The following is a 15,973-nucleotide window of genomic DNA, read 5'->3' as shown; positions in this document are numbered from 1 at the left end:
ATATGTTGGCGCTATATAAATCCTGTTTAATAATAGTACTGGTACCAAAGCTTTTTATAGCCATCTTTGGGGGAAGACATTTTTTTAATCTGCAATGCCAACATGAGGCGCATTTTATCTATTGACCTTCTATGATTTTAGCAGGGACCCAAGACCCCATAATTTGGTCCCCAAGACCCGATAACATTTCCAGAATTCCTTGGGGGGAAATAAAGGTTAAAAAAAGGCTTCTATATACAGCAACTCTATATGCAGACAGAAGATTTTGTTTTACCAAGGCTCCTGAGATGTCCACTGTATAATGTGTGCACACAAAGAACTGCAGAATTGTTAAAAATAATGTCAGGAAGGGAATATTAGTGTTCTGACCCACTAGTTATTTTAATGGTGCAAGGGAATTCTGATAGCCTCAGTTCATTTTGGAAGGAGCATACACAGTGCACACATTCCTGCATGTTTTTTATTGCACACAATGTCACTGACGGGGCAGACGAGCAATTGGCTCAAGCCCATATGGCAATTCACAATCATGTGATCACTACGACTCTGATATACTGATCATGTGACTCGGTGAGAAGGGTAATTGCAGGTGTAGTGGGTGTGGGTTAGGTCTTACATGAATGAGGCCTTTTTTTATTTAAGGCAAAAAGTCCATGGTCATTTCATTGGGTCACGGGAGATTCTTGTACTAGTGTTCCTTTGTTCACATATTTCCTGCCGCATTTCTGAAATAAAAGTAGCTAGCTGGCTAGCACTCACACCTTGCAGCTTTAGGGATGTGGTTAAATTTCATATGGAGTGCTGGCGTAGTTTCCTCACATGGCTCAAAAACATACTGGTTGGTTATTATTTATGTACAGTATTTATATAGTGCCAACATATTACGCAGCACTGTACAAGGTCAATAGTCATGTGACTAGCTGTCCCTCAAAGGAGCTCACAATCTAATCTCTACTATAGTTATATGTCATTAGTACAGTCTAAGGTCAGTTTGCGGGTAAGCCAATTAACCTTACTGCATGTTTTGCATGTGGGAGGAAACCCAAACACATACAAACTTCATGCAGATAGTGTCCTGGCCAAGATTCAAACCTGGGACCCAGCACTGCAAAGGACGGAGTGCTAACCACTGAGCCACCATGCTGCTCATTCACTTCTTCTAAAATATGGGACTTTAGACTATGTTGGGCACTTAAGATTGTAATTATGGTCAGCTCCTCTGAGGAATAGCTGGTGACATAACTCTGTACTCCGTACAGCACCCTGTATTATGTTGGTGCTATATAAATACATAATGCTAATAAATTATTACAATAAATAATTATTCCTCTATATTGCCTTACCTTATATGATCTCATTCTGACTTTCTACCCCCGTGTCAGACTCTACGATCCCACTGTGGATATAGTGAAAGCTGACTGGTCACCTTTCCGAAAAACACCCTGGGTCCAGCCATTATTAGTTGACCTGTCACCATGGAGATCGAAATTCCAGGAGATTGAGAGCTCCCTGGACAATCACACCGATGTGGTGTTCATAGCGGACTTCCCAGGTATATATTATAGTATTGGTTTGATTGCCACCTTTTGTAAACATCCGCATTATTCCATTTCTTTGTTCCCCCACATTTGCTTTAAGTCTCCTTCTATCATCTCCTTCTCAGGTCTTTTCTTGGAGAATTATCTGCATGAGGATTTAGGCAACACAAGCATCCAGGTGCTGCAAGGGGAGGTCAATGTGGAGTTTGTGAAGGATGCCAAAAACTTTACCCTGAAGGAAGGAGAGAGAATGCAGGTACGGTAATAGAGGAAACCATGGGGGGATATAAGGGTGGCACGATGGCTCAGTGGTTAGCACTCCGACCTTTGCAGCGCTAGGTCCCGGGTTGGAATCTCAGCCAAGATACTATCTGCATGGAGTTTGCAGGTTCTCCATGTTTGTGTGGGTTTCCTCCGGTTCATCTGGTTTCCTCCCACATTCCAAAAACATGCAGATAGGATAACTGGCTTCCCCCAAAATTGACCTTAAACTGTGTTAAAGACATATGACTATGGGGGGATATTAGATTGAGTGACACAACTATAAACTTTGTACAGTGCTGGGTAATGTGTTGGCGCTATATAAATACTGTTTAGTAATAATATTAACTTAGAGCCCTCTAGCTTGAAAACCTCCAAGGCTTAGCTATAACATTGTATTTTGCCTTTGTTATAATAATGCTTTTTTTTACCTGAAGGTTTTTTAGGATTTTAAGATTGTTTTTATGTGAATATTTCCGGACTAGAAGTTTGATACCCAAACATCATGCAACCTGTTTCTGTTTTTCAGCTGCCTGGAGGGGAATACCACAAAGTGTTCACTGTGTCCCCGGGCCCCTCGTGTTACATGTATCTGTATGTGAACACCACAGCTGTGTCCCTGGAGAAGAACCTCACCCGCCTGCAGGAGCTAAAAGAGAGAGTGGAGAATGGCAGTGGTGAGTTGTTGGGGGTATGGGATGTCATTGCAGAAAGAAAATAAATGCCAAAAATTAAGAATCTTACCCCTATATGGCGGCTTTGACTGTTGGTGATTTAGGTCTGCCATTGTGGGAAGGCAAGGGGTGTCCCTTGCTATCCTCATACCTGAAAGTACTGGGGCCTAATGAATGGCATTGGGATACATAAAGGCACCAAGCAGCACAGAGTATAGCAATGCTGACAGTCACAGATGAATAACACTTTGTTATAGGGTGAATAAATGTGTTGTAGCTTCTATTTTTATACATACTTCTAACACCCCATATATCACCATACTCACTGTGCTTCTGAGACTTCTTGGCACAGAGGACGCAGATAGGATGAGAACTGCAGACCCACGAAAAAGATTTCCTCCTAATAAGATATAAAACATTTATATTGACTTTAAAAGAAAAGTTCAATGTTCACTTCAAATTTTAACAAGTTGTGGACATTGGGCATGCTGCCACAAACACTTTGTCAAAGTACACAGTCGGCAGATTGTGCCGATGCCACTGACTGAGGCAACGCCTTCTGCAAACACAAGAGAGTACCCGGGACCCCGGAGTGTCACATGATTATAAATTTAGGTGAGTAAAGAGGGCAATACTTCACCGGCCCCTTTTAGCTGGGCGCACCACCCAGCACTTTTCAGTAACCACCTGGCTGTTTTTGGGTGGGTAGTGAAAAATTGGGCTACCAATCACCTACAGCTTCTTCCCACCCAGCATACTTTGCCAAGGTTCAGTTTAAAAGGGGTAGAAGGGAGGTTGATTTTTTTTGGACATCAACCTAACTTATTCAGTTAAAAAATAAGGTTTTGTTGCATTCATTGCACGATATACATAGAGCTGTATTGCCCATCAAGACACCTCTAAATTATTTTGCTGGCTAGCTTGAATGTGCGCTAGGGAACTTTCGTTTTGTTGTATATATTGAGCCTCCCCATGTACATATAATGCTTTGTATCACTCTGATCTTTTTCTTCTTCTCGCCATCTAGAGAGCTCTCCTCTACCACCAGAACTACAGCCGCTTCTATCCGGGACTGTAGAGGACGTCAATGTCACGGACCCTCTGGTGCTCACATACCTGCGCAGACAGAAACGAATTCAGGAAGCAGAGCGCAGACGCAATGCCACCATCGTAGAGAGATTTGAGAGGTTTTTTAATAAGAAGTATTATCTTCTACGCCGCAGGTAAGTGGAGTTTATGTTCAGGTTCAATAATAAACCTGCAGACTCTTGGAATATGTTAGTTCTTTTTATAGAACATGAGTGAATCTCAAGAGTGGGTGAAAAGACTCAGCAGACCAAACATTACATATAACAGATTTTTAGTTGTGCAATTAACTGTTTGCCTGGAATTCAGTGTTAATGGTATTCCTTGCAAAGATCATTTGTATAGAATTCTACCACTTGGGAGGAAAAGCGTGCATTGACTGTACCCACAATTCTCTTTATAACCCACACGACTCACCTATTCATCGCAGGGCGCCATTCTTCTCTTCTTCCTTTCAGAGAGGATCATCTGACATCTTGATGATATAACATGAAAGGGAAGCCGGGATTGCTGGCTGTTCCACTGAACCATCCGCCAGGTAACACATTATTGCAGAAGGGACATTGCCTGTCTCTTTCTGCATTGATCACCGGCCTGATCCAACATTTGTAAAACTGCAACTTTAGATCCACTTTAAAGAAAATGTGCACTGCAATAAAACATTAACTTACCCTTCCCCTTTCATTGACCAAAAGCAGAAATGGCAGCAGCAATGACACAAGGTCTGAGGGATATAAGACATATCAGAAGACACCTTGGAGGAGCTTGTACATACTGGGGGCAAGAAGAGAATGAAGGGGGCCATGGGTAAAACCTTTGGAGATGAGTCAGGTTCCAGGGGCCAGATTTTTCAGTATGATGCTCAGATCAATAGCAAAGAGACATGGCCTCAAATTAGCAGGAGGAAAGTTTAAAACCATTGGAGGAAGGGGAGCCCATGGGGGCAGCAGGGTGCATTATGGGAAGAAGGTGGTGGGCCCATGGGGGCAGCAGGGTGGATTACTGGAAGGAGGGGACCCCATGGAGGCAGCAGGGTGCATTATGGGAAGAAGGTGGGCCCATGGAGGCAGCAGGGTGCATTATGGGAAGAAGGTGGGCTCATGGAGGCAGCAGGGTGCATTATGGGAAGAAGCATGGAGGCAGCAGGGTGCATTATGGGAAGAAGGTGGGCTCATGGAGGCAGCAGGGTGCATTATGGGAAGAAGTTGGGCCCATGGGAGCAGCAGGGTGCATTATTGGAAGGAGGGAAGCCCATGGGGACAGCAGGGTAAATTATGGGAAGAAGACCAGCCCATAGAGGCAGAAGGGTGCTAATGGGAAGAAGGCGGACTGGTGGGGTCAGTGTGCCTTAAAGGATCTACTGCCAAAATCTTGGTGCCAGATACCACAGAACACCTTCAGAGGTCTTGTGGAGTCAATGACAAGGAGGGTCCCAGCTGTTTTACAATATAAATGATATTGTTTTTTATAATTGGGGTTTTTTACATTATAAAACCAGGTACCTGTAGGCACCACTAGGTGTCAGTATCTTAGCAGTATTGTTGAGCTTGGTTCATATCTGAGCCCAGATCTGTAAGGGGTCAAAGTGTAGAATTAAAAACCCCTCCCGGGAGCAAAGTTTCTTCAGCAGACTGAGCAGCAATCTTATAAGATATTGCAGTGGCCATCAGCTGATCAGACCGGGTAATATACCTTGTCCGGTCCTATTTCCCCATCAGTCTGTGGAGAAGCTGCATATTTAGAGACCGATATATACCCTAGTGGTGTTCATGCCCGCACATCTGATTTCCTTCAAATTTCTATGAGCAGAATATAGCAAAGCATTAGATTTGTTTTTAATGTTGGGGAACACATCAATGTATTTCCATGCATTGGGGTGTCACTACCTTTAGCACCCCAATTGATAACCTAACATGGATACATTGCAGCTCTCATCAATGTTGCAGTCTAATCACTAGGGAAGAGGAGTTGAGGAAATTCTGCCTGCAGCAGACAGATAATCCCAGTCTGGGAAAAGTCACCTATGTGGAGCTCATATGGTAAAAGGAAAATATATCTATTTCTGTATATTGTGATTTGTTGGAAATATATTGCAGACCTGTAAAGCAAACTCTGAATTAGTTGCCCCATGACATAAAAATTTGCTATATTTTGAGCAGGGGGAGGGTGCTTCTTCCTATTTTCCTAAGTGAAGACTAAACTAAGTCCCATTCCCAGGCCGGGAGGAATGTCATATTTACATTCGGTGATGTCGCTGAATTGGGTGCAGATAGAGCCGGTGACCTTCCAAATGTGCTCAGGGAGCTGCTTCATATATACCCCGATCAGCCGCATCATGAAACCCCCTCACCAGCCAGATTGATGATTTGGGTACAGTGACCCCTAATAAGGAGGGAAGGGGGGTATATATAACATGGGTGGAGGGGTGTATATATGATATGGGGGAGGGTGGGGGTATATTGGGCAGTAGGTGGACAGTCATTTCTGAATTATGATGTGGTGGAAGCAGGAAAATGGGCGAATGTTCAGATCTTAGAATGTTCAGATCTTAGCTACTCTGACAAGGGCCAAACTGTGATGGCCGGACCATGGGTCAGAGCCCCTCTCTTCTACCCCCCTTAAACTGAACCCCAGCAAAATATACTGGGTGGAAATAAGCTGTAGACAGTTGGTGGCCCAGCTTTTCAGTAACCATCCAAAAACAGCCGGCTGGTTAATGAAAAGTGCTGGGTGGTGCGCCCAGCCACAGGTCTGGAGAGAACACTGACACCTCCAAAATGGCCGGACCCTACCCCGGAGAGCTTACAATCTAGGAGGTGGGGGAAGTATCACACAATTGGAGGGGGATATGGAATGGTGGGAAGTAGTGAGGGTTTAGGAGACAGAAGAAGACGGGTAGGTGAGGGGGAAGCGTTGGATTTTAAGGGCTCTATTAAAAGAGCAGAAAGTAGGAGCAAGCCGAATAGGACGAGAAAGACCATTCCAGAGAGTCGGGGCAACTCTAGAAAAGTCTTGGAGCCGTGCGTGTGATGAGGTTGAAATCATTAGTAGGTCATTGGAGGAGCAAAGAGAGCGGCTGGGGGGGGATTTTTTTCTATCAGGTTAGAAAAATAAGTGGGACGAGAACTGTGGAGGGATTTGAAGGCAAAGCACAGGAGATGAATTTGATTCTAAGGGGAAATGGAAGCCAATGAAGAGAACTACAAAGAGAGGCAGCAGAAGAGGAGCGGAGGGAAGGCTGTATATGGGGTAGGTAGGTGGGAAGGCTGTGTATGGGGTAGGTAGGTGGGAAGGCTGTGTATGGGGTAGGTAGGTAGGTGGGTGGGTAGGTAGGAAGTATGGATAAGTCTGGCTGCAGCATTCATAATAGATTGTAGAGGAGTCAGGTGAAGAGAGGTTTATCACTAAATCAGAGTCGCTGCGCCTTTCCTGTTTGCAAGATGCTCTGCCGTTGGCCAATTTGTGAGCAGCCAATGATTGGCCGTGGAGGGAAGGTGGAGTACAAGTAACCGCAGAGCATCAGAAATTACAGCCGCCACTCCCACTGTCAGCGTTCCCTTCTTGCACCACCTTAGTAGGTAATAACTAAGTGCCTCCCCCTGTCAGAGCACCGGGGGTACAATGGACATGTACAGGGCAGAGGAATTATTTGGGGTTGTTCCTGCACACGCATGGTGAAGGGGGCATTGGGGTGGGTCCGAGGTAGGTTAGGCGGTAGCAGTACAAGCATTTATTTTTCATAGCTGTAATTGGGCGCTGTTATACACAATGACAATACAACAATTCTCCGATTATACATTGTTCCTGCATTGCACACCTGCAAAGCCACATTCAGCACCCATAGCTGATCTGTATGAGATGTGATTGATGTTTTGTATCATTTCTCCCACAATGACATTTCTGGCCCCATTCACAGCTCTACATCTCAATCAGCATTCCTTATAAAGCTGAACTTCAGGCAAACATCACAATGCACAGATATCATCTCTTTATAGTTGGTTCAGTTTTCCCCATCAGTTTGTGATTCTGAGAATATTTTATTATTCTTCCTCTCTGTTCCATATTGCATTCCTCACATATTTTTGTTGCTCGGCTCAGTTTCCTGATGACAGCCATTTCCCTGCGGAATCTCATCCTGGGCCGCCCGTCACTGGACCAGTTGGCAGACGAAGTGGCATATGCCAGTATGAAGTACGAGGATTTCAGGCAGCGTGAGGACCAAACCCAGGAACCATCCACCAGGGAATCTGAACGCACAGACCTGTGATTGCACGCAGCAGAATGTCTGTGGACCGGGCGGTGGATGAGCAGACTGTGATTTTTGTTATTTTTATTTTTGTACAGATCTTTTTACAGAAGAAATTTTTATATATCAAGCACAAGACCGTGAATGTGCTAGAGAGTGTGTCATGGCAGGAATAAAGCTTGAAAAAGGTGTAAACGGACTCTTTGTTTTTAGAATGATTGCTGACCTACCAGTGGTATTACTTTGGGCTCTATAAATGGTTCCCCGGTCAATTCCTCTGAAATTCACTGACAGATTTGAATTTCTCTACTGGTCTCATTTCAGTTCCTATTAAAACAATGACTCGTTCTGCCACCTAGTGGTCAATTGTCAAAAGTGCCCCGCTGTCACAATAGGAAATTAACAAAAATTTGAGTAAATGGACAGGGGAATTATTTATAAACGGAGCCCTTTAGGTTACAAACCTGAAACCATTTTCTTGGTTATTGATAACCAGGTAATATTCCCCACTGCTAGTCCGCTGCAGTACATGCTCATTGACTTTGCCCTCATTGGGAATCACACCTTGGAAGTCTGTGGAATTGTAATGTGCAGGCCTTGCAGAAGGGGAATGCGAGCAATCACTGTATCGTGGTCTGGGGTTTAGGATTCCATCTCACCATTTGTAGCCAATTAACCTAACTGCATGTTTTTAGAATGTGGGAGGAAACCCACACAAAGGGAGAACCTGCAAACTCCATGCAGATAGTGTCCCGGCCAAGACTCAAACCTGGGACCCAGCGCTGCAAAGGCCAGAGTGCTAACCACTGAGCCATCGTGTTTGACTATTGCTTTATATAGTTGAAAAATCTGTATCACCTCAAATATGTGACAACCATATACTGAAATTCTAAGTAACCCTTGCGGTTGTTGTCCTGGAAGAAGTGGCAGTACATCAAATTCTGCACATAATGAAGAATGTTTATTGGGCCTGGAATTACACTTGCTAGAATTTTCATGCTGCTTTTCACTCTCAGGATCAATTAGTAAATCTGCTCTGAATTGAGGTTAGCAGGACAGAGTGCCGAATATACCTCATCATACCAGGGAAAGGGGCATTGTGTTCATGCATGGACCGGAAATCTACAAGGGAGCCCAAACAAAAGCCTCTGCCATGTGAAGTGATAGGAATGACACAGGAATGGTACAATAGCCCCTGACAAGAATGGAGGAGGTATTAGGCAGCAAGTAAAATTAGTTCCTTCAGGTGATAGCATAACAAATGTTCATTTCCAATCAATTAATGGGTTAAATTGTAATAGCTGGGCAATAGGTCAGAGCCTCTGGCTGGTTGTGTGGGGTGTTCCCAGTGTACAGTAGTTTGTGCCTTCCAAATATACTCCCAACAAAGAGGAACCCGCAATCCACGCTGCGCTGATGTGCATGGAGAGGTGAGCCTTTAACATAAGGTGTGCATTGCAACAGACCAGAATTCACCTACCTACAATGATCACATGACAACCAGTACTGGACCATACAACAGGGGCCTGATACATTTTTGGATTGTGTGAATTTCCATTACCTATTGACAAGGGGGCTTCAGGATCCTCAGCAAGCCCACAGTGGCCCTGTGCCTAAGCGACACAATCAAAATCTTGACAGGGTCAAAGGTATTTTGGCAGCACCAGAAAGCTGTGAATTCCCTACAAAAACTAACACCAACTGATGAGACCTCAAACGTGTTTTCACTTTGAATAAATAAGCATGCAACAAACGTTTACTTTTTTAAATGCCTCTAAGGTCTTTTTTGCAGGGCCAGTTTACATTGCATAAATTATTTTACTTAACCTGACAGTGAACTAATCAGTCCAACCCCTTCCAAACCTAGGGAGGGGGAATCATGGCAAGAAAATCACATTAGGAGCCAGCAAAGGTCACCTTGTGGGCACTCTCTCCAGGTTCATCCCAGGGCAATGATGTTAATCCACACATGAATATGACATTTCCAGATCACTTAATCCTAAATGAAGTTTGATGTATATTTAGAAAATATGACCACGCACCATTCTTAGGTATGTTAATAAACAGACAAGACACATGCTTCAAGGGAGACCCTAATACTTTATTCATGAAATCTCAAGTTGTCTTTTACCAGAACCAGACACATGGAATATAAAAAAAAAAAATTGAGGTGATTAGTAAAACTTCTCAGTCTGATCCCCCCACAGGACAAAAGTTGTAAACAACCAGTTTCTCTGTACAACACTGGCATAGCATTATCCTGCAGGGGGCGCTCTAACCAAGAGAAGTTTACACATAATACAAGCCAGGACCTCTGCAAAGTGCAGCCAAGGATTTTCTGTACTACACCTCGGCATGCCAGAGGTTACTGGTTGTGTAGATACCAGAACCAATAAAACAGCATAAAAGTGTACCAAAAATAAAAAAAAGAATGTTGCCTGTGACATGGGCTACTCTGTATTTACGCCTATGTCTGGCAACACAATAAATAAAAGCAGTTACACATCTGTTTTCAAGTAAGATCCTCAGACCTCTGTCCCAAGCCAGTTGTGCCTCAACTCTGCGTTGCACCGGTTTCTCTGTAGCCACACCAGACAACGGCAGAGGGGGAATAAATAAAGCAGACATGGCGCTGGCTTGCAGCTTTTAACTTACTGGGCAGAGAGGTTTGTGCAGTGTGGCTGAATAAAAAGGGAAGTTCTACAAAAAGCCATAAAGGAGGAGTGAAATCTACAGGCACCAGGAAATCATAGCACGCAAAGGCTGCTTTCCTTCAACGTGTTGGGCAGGTGTGCACTGCAACAGCCATTAGGAATTTTGAGTGTATGGTTTTGGCAAAGTGCTGATTTGTTTTTTTTTATGCATAGGGAAGATATAAATGCACGCAGGACATGCTTAGTCAAGGTGATCACTATAAGTTAAAAAAAAAAAAAAGAAAACAAGGAAATCACTCAGGACCTGAACACTCATGTCCTGTACAATCAATACCACAGAAAAGGGATTACAGTGGCAGGATCTGGAACAATGCCATAGATTATATACTTGGTCATGGAGATATCTTAAGGCTACAGACAGAAAAGCCTCATCTGCTAGAAGCACCAAATGGTAGACAGACAGGGTGTGGGTGATAAAACAGCTAATATGGTCCCCTCTCCACAAGCATGGCACTGGAGACTATACAGTGAGCCAATAGATTAACAAGAAGGTTAAAAAGGGGGCCTTTTCCCACCTTAAAAGCCTGGAGGCTTCTCTGTATGTAACGCCAGCAGGTCAAAGGGGGAAAAGCCTAACAATCAATACTCCAGCTTTTTGGGAACTTCCCAGGGGAAGCTTTCCCTACCAAAGTGACCATAGGCCGCAGTCCTCTGATAAATTGGCTTCTTCAGCTCCAGATCCCTGGAATATACAAGTTCATTTGTTAATATAGGAGTACCAGATACAGCATGTTGTGTGTTGTCAATTCTCAACTATGGGAAGAACCTGTGCCAGTGGTTCTGTACAGGGCACTTACCCCTGGGGGACATCCAAGATACTATACTCACCACTTCAGATTGCCTATAGCATCAGGGTCCACCAGTGGCCCGAAACTTTTCAATCTTCATCACGCCCCTTCTTACTATATAAGGACATCTACCTTTATGTGTCATGACACCTCCCCTCCCTTTATTTAAGCAATGCCAATGGTCACCAACTTTACCTGACGATGACACCGGGACGGAGGTCAAAGTTCTTGTTCACAATAGCCAGGAGCTCCCTCTCGCTCTTCTGAGAGGTTCCGTAGTGGAAGATTGAGATAGACAGGGGATGTGCAACACCAATTGCATAAGAAACCTAAATAAAAGCAAAAGAAGGCACATTTGGTGTGAGACATCAGACCACTTCTTACCAGCACAAGTTACTGCCTCCAGATTTTACCATATTCAGCTACTCCAGTTTGTTACAAAATGCCAGCTTACCTGGACAAGCACACGACGGCAAAGGCCAGCCTTTACCAGGGATTTGGCAACCCACCGAGCAGCATAGGCAGCAGACCGATCCACTTTTGTGTAGTCTTTGCCAGAGAAAGCACCACCGCCATGGGCACCCCATCCGCCATAGGTGTCCACGATAATTTTGCGCCCGGTCAGACCAGCATCTCCCTGAAAATAGTATCATGTCAGCACGATGTTTGCTACAATCCTACAGAATGATTCAACAAACCATGGATAATATAAAGCGTTATTAGAACACAGCCTTACCTGTGGACCTCCAATTACAAACCGGCCACTTGGCTGCAGATGGTAGATGGTATCGTCATCCAGGTACTTGGCAGGAATCACAGCCTTGACCACCTTCTCCTTCAGGGCATCACGCATCTCATCCAGGCAGATGCCATCATCATGCTGGACGGACACCACAACTGTGTGCACTCTGATTGGGATCACAGCACCACGGTCCTGCATGTACTGGACGGTAACCTGCCAAAACAACCGATGTTACATTTACACCTCTGCAAAAAAGCTCCAAAATTCCTTCATCTGGCTGCTATGATCTCCAGCTTACCTGGGTCTTGGAATCAGGGCGCAGCCATGGCAGAGTTCCATTACGGCGCAGCTCAGACATCTTGCCATTGAGTTTGTGTGCCAACACAATGGTCAGAGGCATGCACTCTTCTGTTTCATCAGTGGCATAGCCAAACATCAAACCCTGCAGCAAACAATGTGATTATTATATTGTGATTGCAGAGTAATGATGGGAAAAATAATAGCACTGACAAGTGGTATCAAAGTCCCAGGATTAAGCCTCACTGTTCAATATCCAGACAAGGCTAAACATTAATCCCATTAGCAATGTTCTCTCTGGGCTCACCACCTGGCACTATTAGGATGGTTATTGAGTTGGGTCACAATACAGGGGCTGCCACTCAGCTACAATTTCATCCCACCCGGCTTAAAAAAAATTTCTGGGTTCAACACTTGCAAAGTGACCCCCCACAGACTGGCATTGGATATAAATTCTTACCTGGTCACCGGCTCCCACATCCTCCTCATTCCTGTCCAAGTGGACCCCTTGGGCAATGTCGGGAGACTGCTGTTCAAGTGCAACCAGCACATTGCAAGTCTTGTAGTCAAAGCCTGAACCAAAAAAAAAAAAAACAATCAGATTCAAATGCTGTTCTTCCAGCCAATAAACCCAGCACCTGAATTGGTCATTTTGGCATCACTCACCTTTGGAGGAATCATCGTAACCAATGTGCTTGATTGTGTCCCGCACAACCTTCTGGTAATCCACGGCAGCCCGAGAGGTGATCTCACCGGCGAGGAGAATCATGCCAGTCTTGGCCACAGTTTCTATAGGTGAGAAGATGTGCCGTTAGGTCACATGACCAGTCAATGTTCACTCCATGACCATGTGATCACTTAAATAGTACTTACCACAAGCAACCTTTGCATCGGGATCTTGCTTGAGGTGGGCATCGAGGACTGCGTCACTGATTTGGTCGCAAATTTTGTCTGTTGGGGAGAGGAGAAAGGTCACAATATGAAGCCGTAAATCTCCAGGACTGCAATGCTTGTAGTGAATGATAAGTGAATCTTATAACTCCCACCCCCTTGGATGAGTGATCTGCTCAGTCACCCAGAACTATTTCAGAATGAGTGAAGAGTCCAATTCTATAAATGGAGTTTACAGCACACGGAGGGGTCAGCTTACTGTACCCATCACGTAATACAACGCCGACATCCGATCGCCATCATTAGCTGAACGGGTATTAGGTATATTAGGTATCCAAGGTATCCATTAGGTATACATTAGGTATCCAAGTTTTAGAAAGTGTTTGCTATATAACCTGTTTTAGGTCAGTTTGCTATATAACCGGTCAGCCTCCATGCTCATTACGTAATGCGGGTGTTGTGCAAGTAGTACAATCCTCTGGAAGTAAATACAGGAAAAGAATTGGCGCCAAGTCAAGCTGGGATAAGGGCCAACGTTCGGTCTTCACACCGGAACCGAGCCCCCCTCCCCCCATGCTAAGAAACTCAACCTGGCCACTTGCCAGGGTTGCCGCTAAATGAGATCGGTGAATACGCAAGACCTCCGCTGCAGCTGCCCAGAGCACGTCATCAGACCTGAAACCCGACCCGTCTTAGAGGAGCTCAGCCATTGGCCCGTTCCTCATCACACCCCCCCATACAAGGAGGAGGGCCCGGGGTAGTCACACGAACAATCAAAGCGCACAAGGAGATATGACATGCTGCCGATCAGATGTACAGCCCTCGTGTTACCGGCCGCCATTACTATTCTTCTAGATAAATCCAAGTTAACCATTCATAACCACCCGAGGGTGAATTCTTCCAGACTACGGCACTAAGGGGCAACCCATAGGACCAGCATCTCCATCACCCAAATTTACACCCCAATGCTGGGTGATTGGGTATCACTTTTGGACTAGAAGTCTAAGCCAGATCAGGCAATCACAATATACAAACAAATGTCAACAAGCAAACCATTTCCTGGAGGGGACACAATGTTACTCATGGATATAAGTTGATAATTGTAAAAATGTATCAAGTCACATGACCACAGGGATCATAGGATGGGAGAAGGGATCACATCCTTCCAGATCTCCTATTGGATCATGGCAGAGCAATCATACAAAACCAACAAGTCATGTGATCACAGAGCCACTATCAGGGGGGCAAACATCAATCACTAGGGAGCCAACTACATACCCCCATTGGACCACCCGACAATATACCGGGAGAATTAAGGGGGTTGGCAGACCACCCCCCCACATATACCAGGAGAAAGAGGGGGGTGGCAGACCCCCCCCCCCACATATACCAGGAGAAAGAGGGGGGTGGCAGACCACCCCCCCACATATACCAGGAGAAAGAGGGGGGTGGCAGACCCCCCCCCCACATATACCAGGAGAAAGAGGGGGGTGGCAGACCACCCCCCCACATATACCAGGAGAAAGAGGGGGGTGGCAGACCACCCCCCCACATCCCCCCCACATATACCAGGAGAAAGAGGGGGGTGGCAGACCACCCCCCCACATATACCAGGAGAAAGAGGGGGGTGGCAGACCACCCCCCCACATATACCAGGAGAAAGAGGGGGGTGGCAGACCACCCCCCACTATTCCAAGAAAAGAGGGGGTGGCAGACCCCCCCCAATATACCAGGAGAAAAGAGGGGGGTGGCAGACCACCCCCCCTAATATACCAGGAGAAAGAGGGGGTGGCAGACCACCCCCCCCCAATATACCAAGAGAAAAGAGGGTGGCAGACCACTCCCCCAATATACCAGGAGAAATGAGGGAGGTGGCAGACCACCTCCCCCCCAATATACCAGAAGAGGGGGTGGCAGATTTAATCTAGCACTGAATTGGGGGAAGGGGGTAGAGCCCATCCAGCATGGCCCCCCCACCATGTGACCCAGAAAAATTCACATTAACATTGGACTTCCGCCCATTTTACACTTTAAATGCCCATTATATAGAGAATGTAATTTCTAACCTACAAGGTGACCACACATTGGCCGCCGCACCCAGGTGGGGTCACCTAGCACCACGTGCTCAGCCGGAGCTGCAATGCGGCGGGCGCGCGCACCATGCTGAGCGCGTTCACGTCAGCCGAGGAGAGCGGAGTCGGTGCGCTGGGCCGCTTTTACCGCGACTTACAAACACCGACTTTTTTTCTTTTTTTTACGTCAGCCAACCTAACCAGCCCCCCGACTGCTCCACCGAGCGTCCTTCGTCATTCACTTACCAGGGTGCCCTTCCCCAACAGATTCGGAGGTGAAGAGAAAGCTGCCCTCATCGATGAGAGCGTCATGGAAACCATTGAGCAGCTGTCCGTTCATGGCGTCGGCAATAATTGAGATACTTTGACAACACTCCTCACTGCTTGTTCGTCCTCGCCGGGTGGAATGCAGAAATGGCGCCAGCTGCTGGGCTTTTATACTCCACTCGCTGACGTCAGGGATCCCGCGCGACCTCGTCCGACCATTCCTCAGCCCCCGCCGACGCTGACGTCACCACTGAGGAGAGTGGGCCGGGCCTTTAGCAGAATGTACTACTGGTAGTATTGTGAGGGGGGGATGTTGGTAACGCTACGTCAGCTCACCTGGAGGAAATTTAAAGATAACACGAGGACCCGCATGATCTGTTCTTTGAACCCGTCCGCA

At 45.8% G+C, this 15,973-nt stretch overlaps 2 protein-coding genes across 2 annotated transcripts in view; one reads left to right on the top strand and one right to left on the bottom strand.

Moving 5' to 3' along the window:
• GGCX (gamma-glutamyl carboxylase) overlaps nucleotides 1–8,000 on the top strand; it is a gene marked incomplete at its 5' end in the record, with an annotated part of 22,028 nt that extends 14,028 nt beyond the window's left edge. Inside the window, 5 exon segments of the mRNA XM_072399148.1 lie at nucleotides 1,383–1,552; nucleotides 1,664–1,794; nucleotides 2,329–2,476; nucleotides 3,501–3,696; nucleotides 7,658–8,000. Of these exon segments, the coding sequence (XP_072255249.1) occupies nucleotides 1,383–1,552; nucleotides 1,664–1,794; nucleotides 2,329–2,476; nucleotides 3,501–3,696; nucleotides 7,658–7,826 (814 nt within the window).
• Nucleotides 8,001–9,884: 1,884 nt separating this feature from the next.
• MAT2A (methionine adenosyltransferase 2A) lies at nucleotides 9,885–15,744 on the bottom strand. The gene is made up of 9 exons (XM_072402883.1): nucleotides 15,556–15,744; nucleotides 13,220–13,297; nucleotides 13,013–13,135; nucleotides 12,807–12,919; nucleotides 12,348–12,491; nucleotides 12,044–12,262; nucleotides 11,762–11,944; nucleotides 11,503–11,636; nucleotides 9,885–11,201 (listed from the first exon to the last, which is right to left on the bottom strand). Exons 1-9 carry the CDS (start codon nucleotides 15,647–15,649, stop codon nucleotides 11,099–11,101), a joined length of 1,191 nt encoding a protein of 396 aa, XP_072258984.1. The 5' UTR covers nucleotides 15,650–15,744; the 3' UTR covers nucleotides 9,885–11,098.
• Between the last annotated feature and the right edge of the window lie 229 nt (nucleotides 15,745–15,973).

Source organism: Pyxicephalus adspersus, chromosome 2 (genome assembly GCF_032062135.1).
Source record: "Pyxicephalus adspersus chromosome 2, UCB_Pads_2.0, whole genome shotgun sequence".
NCBI classification, from domain to species: domain Eukaryota; kingdom Metazoa; phylum Chordata; class Amphibia; order Anura; family Pyxicephalidae; genus Pyxicephalus; species Pyxicephalus adspersus.
Note: the sequence above shows the minus strand (reverse complement) of the source record. Positions and strands in the feature narration are given on the sequence as shown.

What these genes read in the sequence shown, in the direction of transcription:
- MAT2A (XM_072402883.1), bottom strand. Translation starts at nt 15,649, where the DNA reads ATGAACGGACAGCTGCTCAATGGTTTCCATGACGCTCTCATCGATGAG. An exon ending in TTGTAATTGGAGGTCCACAG is followed by an intron (nt 11,945 to 12,043) that starts GTAAGGCTGTGT and finishes TACTATTTTCAG; the next exon opens with GGAGATGCTGGTCTGACCGG. An exon ending in CGTCCCGGTGTCATCGTCAG is followed by an intron (nt 11,202 to 11,502) that starts GTAAAGTTGGTG and finishes TGTATATTCCAG; the next exon opens with GGATCTGGAGCTGAAGAAGC.